Here is a 7489-nt window from a genome sequence, read left to right as displayed (position 1 = left end):
ACCAACAAAGAGAGAGAGAGAGAGAGAGAGAGAGAGAGAGAGAGAGAGAGAGAGACAGCACTAATGTTTGTTCATGATCAAAATTCAGTCCCAGTTCAATATGTAATAAAGGTCAGGGTTTAGTCTGTAAAACAGGATCAGAGAATTTGGTAATAAAGACCAGGTTCTGTATACTGACAAGACAGGATCAGGGCTCAGAGTGTGATCAGGGTCAAGTTCACTCTTTAATCAAGGACCAGGACTCAGTATGGACCACAGTGAGGGTTCAAGGTCAGGGCTCAGGACTTTTTTGTAACCTTGATGAACTCAATTTCCGGTCAAGTCTTCCTCAGTAGTTTCTAGTTGTAGATATGGATAATTTACTTAGTACATTTAGCTGACAAACCCCTAACCCCAGCTCCCTGGCGTTTCCAGTTCCTCACGGTCTTTGGCCCTCAGAAGAGAAAAAGGAAAATTGTTCAGGAAGACAGAGTCCCCGTCATGTACTCAGGGTGCCCTCTGGTGGCAGTCTCTCATAGTGTTGATTTTCTTAGCCTTGACCCTCTTTTTACAATGGGAAGCCCATTTGGCCCTCTACCTACTTTTGCATTATTGTACACCATCCTGACAGTGGCATAGACACGGGGAAACCTGCAGGTGGACAGTGGACATTCCCCAGGCTTTTCTCCCTTCCTGTCCAGTTGGCATCTATAGTCCCTATTATCAGGGATCTACGTCTCAGCTGTGTGATGAGACTCACATCTTTTGTTCATTAGTTTGACAGGTATTACAGTTCACCCGCCTCTAACAGGTCCAGGAGTGAACATAATAAAGGTCTCCACTTCCTGGTTCTCTTCCCTCTTCTTAATCAGTAATGCCTGGCCTCGGACACTCGCTGGTACCAGCTGAAGGTTGACAGAGGTTCAGAACATCCTCGGGTCCCTTCTCCGCCAGTTTTATAGGTTAGACTAAACTAGGGTTGAGGTCTCTGCCGCTACCTCTCCTCACACACCAGCACTCATAGGCCAGAGGCTCCTAGATTGACATCCAGGGCCCTCTTCTCCAGAACCAGGCCCGTCGACCCAGGTCCTTCAGTGCTGCTATCCTGGGCTGACAGCGCCTAAGCTTCCCCTACAATATGGCCCGCCGATCCATACCAAAGTGGTCCAGGCAAAATCCCAGTACTTCCTTTTAGAGCATCTCTTTCCCTTCTTCCCCGGGACAGACTTGCCCCATTCACCTCAGACAATGGCGTCACTGCTCAATGACTGCCCCACCCCAGCTCCATTTTACGGCAACTTCCGAACCTGCCCCTTGTTTTCCAGCTCTCCCTTCAATGTTGTTTTCTGCACAGGAGGCAGGGAGATCTTTACAACCATAAACCAGATCCAGTGGCTCCCGTCGTACAGAGAATCAAAGCCCAGCTTCTCACCCGGTCCTCACTAAGCTTGCCATGGCTGGGCAATAACCTGCTCCCCACCACTCTCCTTTTACCCCCTCCAATCTCTATAGCCCTTCTCTCTTGAACTTGGCCACACAGAGGCCAAGTTCGTGCTTACCTCTCGGCTTTTTCAGCGATCATTTTCTGAACTCAAAAGTGTTCTTGCCCTAGACCTTTGCAGGGCTGACTCTTGTCATTTCCTTTAGAATTTAGCTCCTCTCAGAGATGAGCTCCCTAACTACCCAGAACCCTAAGATAGACCTTCCAATTGTGATTTCCATCATAAGACTGTTTATTGGTGTCTCGTGTGTGTGTGTGTGTGTGTGTGTGTGTGTGTGTGTGTGTGTGTGTACATGTGTGGACCTTGGCGCCCATGCATGTGTGCACAGGTGCTGTGGCCAGGAAAGAACATCAGATGTCCTGCTCTGTCACTCTCTGCCCATGTTGAATCTGAAGCTCAGCTGGTGGCCAGCAAGCCCCGGTAATAAATACTCCACATCCCCTGCATGTCCACTGCATTAGAGGCTCCAGGGCATGGCCAGACCCTGTTTTTTTTACATGGGTTCTGGGATCTGGTCTCAGTTCCTCCTGCTTCCTCAGTAACCGCTGCTGCCTATTGGAGCATCTCTCCTGTCCTGTTTACGGCCTGCTTCCCCAGGTAGAAAGTATACCAGTGCTGGACACATGGTAAGGTCAGGAATTGTCTGTTGGATTCATTTATAAAAATTGGCTCTCAGTGGCCACCCTCATTTCTTCTCATGGGACTAAAAGGAAGATGCCCAGTTTTTGACCCCTTGAGGGTTCCCTAGTCCAGGCCTGTAGGCTTAGGTTTTTCACCAAACCTACTTTATTTAGAGTTATTAAACATCTTTACCTTCCTTCCATACCTCCCCCCAACTTAGATAGGAGATAATACGGGGGAAAAGGGCTGTAGATCTCTTTTACCTACTTCCTGCTTATTATTGTTGATGGATCTTTAGGGGATTACCAAACTCATTCGTCAGGACGCCAGCAATCCAGTCCATAGGCCAACACCAAGCAGCAACAAGAATCAGCACCAGACGTCAGCAAAAGCCACAAGACTCAATTGGATTGCCTCAAGAAATTTTCTGGAATGTTTTTGCGAAGTCAAGTGTCAAAGCACGAAGATTAGCGCAGTGATGTCGATCCAAAAAAAATGAAGCCTCACTGCTTGTGGGCCTCTATATGTCTCCTCTCCCCAGAGTCCACCCATGGAGGTGTTCAGCTGGCCAAAGCCATGCCCCTTGCACGAGAGAGCTCACAGCAAAACAGCACGTCCCCTCTCACAAGCAGCCTCCAGGAAAACCTCACGCGCCCAGCTTGCAGCAAAACATCACGTGACAAAACTGAGTCTTCAGAGAAACCAGAAACTTCCACTTCACAGGCCAGCAGCAGCTTCCTCGGAGATGCAGGGCTCCCTGGACCACCCCAAGCTCCCCATGGCAAATCCTGGGGAACACCATCCTTTCAGAGGGATCAGCTCTGTGTGCTCCCTGCAGCCCTGGACCTCTGGGGATCAAGGGATCAGGTTAGAGGGCTTAGTCTTCTGCAGAGCCCTTTGCAGGCCTTCCTAGCCCCTCAAGGACTCCTCAAGGTCAGGGAGCTTGCTGTCAGAATCCCATCCTCACCTTGGCAGAAACAGCCTCCCAGTGGTCTGCCTGGGAGCTGGCTGCAGCAGCCTGAGGGCAGAGCTCTTCGTTGGCTCCAAGGTCTCACTGGCTATATTGCCATGAAAGGGTCTGTCCCTTAGCTCTCACTGGAGACACTGTATGAGGGGAGGAGACCCCGGGTGGCGGGTCTGGAGACTCGAGGGTGCTTTGCTGGGACTGATTGGGAAGTGGGCCCTGGGGCACTGGTGTGACTGAGGAGATGGAGTGGGTTCAGATATCTTTATCTAGGGGAGGCAAGAAGGGACTCCAGGGAGTCGGTGCCCCGGCTCGTTCTCTCTCATTGTTCTACTCACACCGCTGATTTTTGATCTGTTGTTCCTCTGACTCCTTATCTAACTCTTCTCCAGTAGCTAGCTCCAGAACAGAAACAGATCAGGGAGTCCTGTGTGTGTGTGTGTGTGTGTGTGTGTGTGTGTGTGTGTGTGTGAGAGAGAGAGAGAGAGAGAGAGAGAGAGAGAGAGAACCCTGAGGGTGTAACTCAAGGCATCTGTCAGCTGCAAGAGGGTTTGGGGCTAAGCCTAGCATTGCAGGGTGTATAAGGGTGTCACCCCATACGGTGTTGGGGGAAGGGAGGTCCAGATCACACCGAAGGCAGCATCAGCCGGGGCTTTTTTCTCTCTCCGTACTTTTAAGGAAGTGGAGGCAGTTGGTGTTTGGAACTGCAGAGCACTGATCCAGAAGACCATGAGCCTGAGAATGACCAGGCCCCACGACGTGCCTACACACAAGCATGTCAACACATTTCAAAGAGAGGTGGCAAGATGCTCCAGGAAGAGGCCACGTTGAGTGCTGTTGAGTGCTTTGAAGGCTTGTGTGAGCTAAAGGAATGACGCCTACTGGTAAATTTGCTTTCGTTTAGGTCCCTGGAGTAGGGAGACAGAGGAAGAAGGAGCCCTGAGACTGCTGGGAAGCGCCTGGTCCGCAGCAGAAGAGCGGCAGAATACACCGTGGAAAGAGAAAGAGGGCTGATAAGCCCAGAGTGGGTGGGCAAGGCGTTACCACTGCCGAGGGTTGGTGGGCCAGCATGGACCACCGTCAGTCGGTTCTCGCCGGGGTACCTGAAGTGAGAGGAGAGGATGGTTCAGAGTCAAAGAGCTTTCCCTCAGTCTTCTGCTCCCTGGGCCTTCTTGCAAGAAGGCCCTCTTCACATCTACCTCAGGAGCCGTCATTCACCTGGTCTGATCACCGGCTGGGCCCAAACTGGCCCAGCTAGCCCTGAAGAACGTATGGGCTTTGCGTGGCCCTTGGAGCTCCTCTCTTCCGTGCTGTGCGGCCACACTTTCACCTGCTGTCCTTCTTACTTGCCCACACATACGTGATGTCAGCAGTCGTTTAAACGCTTGTCTTTTATAGGTGCCAAGGAAGCTCACTCATGGTCGCTCCTACCCCAGCCGCACACCTGGCACCGTTTCTCCCGTGGACATTCCCAGATACACAGAGTCTAAGAGACCATCTTGCTCAGTCACACGCTCCTCTCCCCTGGGGTCCCCTTCTAGATCTCCAAGGGGGGGCTGGCGCCAGGATACTGAAATGTTTAGAGGCTGCCATGGAGGGTCCAGGTGCTCATCAGAGGCCCCCAGTCGGCCCCTCCCCCACACGCATGCCTCAGAGTGCTGACTCACAGGGGTTTTATTGAGGGGTGAGACAAGGCTGGAATGCACAGTGTGACAGTCAAGGTGGTGGGTGGTGCTGGCAGTAAAAAAAATCACACAGGGGACCTTCAGGATTGAAAAGCCTCCTCACCACTGAGGATCCCAGCCTCAGCCCCCCTGAGCTTTGCCAGACAAAAAGGACCGGCGTACTCCATCCAGCTTATCCCAGGGACCATCTTGAAGTCAGAACCTTTGTTACCCAGTTAAACCTAGAGGGCATGCTGGGGTAGAGACAAGGAGAATGGGCAGGAGGGCTGTTGCCTTTCACAGCGCACAGGGCCTGAGAAAACTAGCTCGACCTTCATCTCTCTCTCCAGCCCGAGGACCTAACTAGATCCTCTAGATTGGATGAGGCTTCCTCCATGGTGCCCAAATGCCACGGGGAGGGGCAGGTTTCCAGATCCGGGGTCCAGTTCCATCAATGTGAAGAGGAGGAGGGGAGGACGAAGCAGAGCTCAGAGACTCCACCTAAGAGGTCAAAGCTCCGCTCCCTTTGGGGTGTGAGAGCCAATTCCCAGCCTTCCCTTTTGGAAGTTCTAGATGAGGCCACTTGTGCACAGTCCTTGGCCTTATTCCCCCTCCCCCATCTCCTGGCCCACTAGGAGGCAGCCGGGTCCTGGGGAAAGTCGAGTTGGGTCCCTTCGGTGCGTGGCAAGTAGCCGACCGTGGTTGCAGGTGCAGGAGGGTCCAGGGCGAAGAGCCCCGGGCTGGGGCTGGAGCGGCCGGAGGAGGCGGCTGGACTGAGCTGCACCGCCGTCGTGTCCTGAGCCGTGCGCTCGCTGCTCTCCATCTCCAGGGCCACTGTCCCCGGACGCCCGCCGCCTTGGTCCGCGGTAGCTGGAGAGTGCGTGCGGGGCGCGGGGCCCCGGCGGCTGCACACGCAGCAGGCAGCAAAGAAGCCCAGAGCCAGCACGAGCAGCGCGGGCCCCACCACCAGGGGCACGTTGTGCCCAGGCAGGAAGGCGGCGAAAGCTCCCAGCAGGGTCACGTTCAGGCCGGCCAGCAGCACGCACAAGCCGCAGGCGCAGCACAGCGCGTGTGACGGCAGGCCCCGCAGTCCGCCTTGGGCACGGCCCAGGGGCGCTCTGCTCTTCCTCTTCGCTCGCGGCGGCATCGGCCCGCCCACGACCTGCGCGCCTCAAGCTCTGCCCAGCTGCTTGCCCAGAATGGTGCACATGACAGGGGCAAACTCGTGGTGGTCCTGTGGGCACAGGGCAAGAGGGCTAGTCAGAGAGATTAACCCCCAACCTAGGCTCAGTTCTGTGGCTTCCCGCAGTATCTGCAAGTTGCCCCGGTCCTTCTGGACAGCCCTGGGATACAGCCTACCCGAGGAGAAGACTCTACAGCCGGTTTCCCCGCCCAGTCCTGGAGTCCTCCACTGCTATCTTACCCTCCCTTCTCCAGGAAGCCTTCAGGCTCTCCTTACAGACTGACTGTAAAGTGCTCAGCAGGTTGCCGGTTAAATGATTCTTCTTTCCTTGCCCTATTCCTTAGCCCTAACGGAAGGGCAGCTTTGGGGTTTTAGAGCCCTACCACCCTTCAAGCGGTGGAGGCCTGGGAATCAGCCGGCCTTGTTTCTTCTTGCTCACGCGAAGAAAATGAAACACGCGGGTGTCTAGCTGTTTACCCAAGACCCAGGCTCTGCACCTACTCGATCTGCTGCCTGCCCCGAGCATCAGATGAGGCCTGGGGGAGTGGTGAAGCTTCTGATGTTCAGCTGTTCGCTGAGGGGCCAGTTTCCCCGTGATCTGGACTCCTGAGCCCTTCCCAGACAGTGCGCTCTAGAAAATTCCAGGCCCACCTCTATTTTACCACCCACGATTCTGCAGTTGGACTTAGCTTCAGATGCCTCATCTGTGGGGCTGGGGCGAGGCTCGGAAGGTAAAAGTGCTCGCCGCCCAAGCCTACTGGCCTTAGTCTGAATCCCGGAACACAAGAAAGACATCCCTGAAACAAGTACAAAGAAAGATGTGGGGAGCAGCATCTGTAACCCCACTTGAATGCTTGTTTCTCTTTTGGTGGTGATGGAGACAGAATTGAGGCTCCAAGGTGAGCCTCATCTTACCATTGAGCTATTTCGCTTCCTCACCCCTACCCCTTTTCACTTTTTGAGACCCAGGCCCATGGAGTTGCCCAGGTTGGCCTTGAACTTTCAATCCTCATAGGCAGCTTGGCTCACAGTCCTGTCCTGCCAGGTCTAAATGAGCCTCTTTTCTTCTGGGCACATGTCAAAGCAGCGTCTCCTGGCCAAGGACCTGCGATGCCATTCCTAAGCTTACCTACTGAGTTTGGAAGCTAGACCCTCTCGACTTTATTCTCCAGGCCCCTTTGTGTTTCAGCCCCATTGAAGCCCTCAAGTCCGGCACTTGAGCACAGGAAAGGCCATTGCTCTGAATAGTTAGTTCCATAGACTAAAGAATTTTGCTGTAGTGACTCCAAGTTGCCCAGTCCATGGAGTGCACTTAGACCAGGCCCCGTGCTGCCGATTAAACGTAGGGCCTCAACTGTGGAAGTCAGGTGTTCTACTGCTGAGCTACATCGTTTGACTTTTCTTTTCTTTGGAAACAGGGTCATGCTAAATTGCTAAGCTACCTAGGATGGCCTTGAACTTGTGATCCTTCTACCCTACACTCATGAGGAGGTGAAATTACAGGCATGTACCACCACACTCCATAACCAAGTCCTCTGTAGTCACAGAGAGAGACTGTACCAAGCCAGAACACAGC

At 53.7% G+C, this 7489-nt stretch overlaps 1 protein-coding gene across 1 annotated transcript; it reads right to left on the bottom strand.

Moving 5' to 3' along the window:
* Window positions 1–4723: 4723 nt before the first annotated feature.
* Tmem275 (transmembrane protein 275) lies at window positions 4724–5955 on the bottom strand. Its single transcript, XM_055618554.1, has one exon. The coding sequence runs from the start codon at window positions 5875–5877 to the stop codon at window positions 5362–5364; it is 516 nt and encodes a 171-aa protein (XP_055474529.1). The 5' UTR covers window positions 5878–5955; the 3' UTR covers window positions 4724–5361.
* Between the last annotated feature and the right edge of the window lie 1534 nt (window positions 5956–7489).

The sequence above is a fragment of the Psammomys obesus genome, unplaced genomic scaffold, assembly GCF_907164565.1.
Source record: "Psammomys obesus unplaced genomic scaffold, mPsaObe1.curated_primary_1811, whole genome shotgun sequence".
Lineage (NCBI taxonomy): Eukaryota > Metazoa > Chordata > Mammalia > Rodentia > Muridae > Psammomys > Psammomys obesus.
Note: the sequence above shows the minus strand (reverse complement) of the source record. Positions and strands in the feature narration are given on the sequence as shown.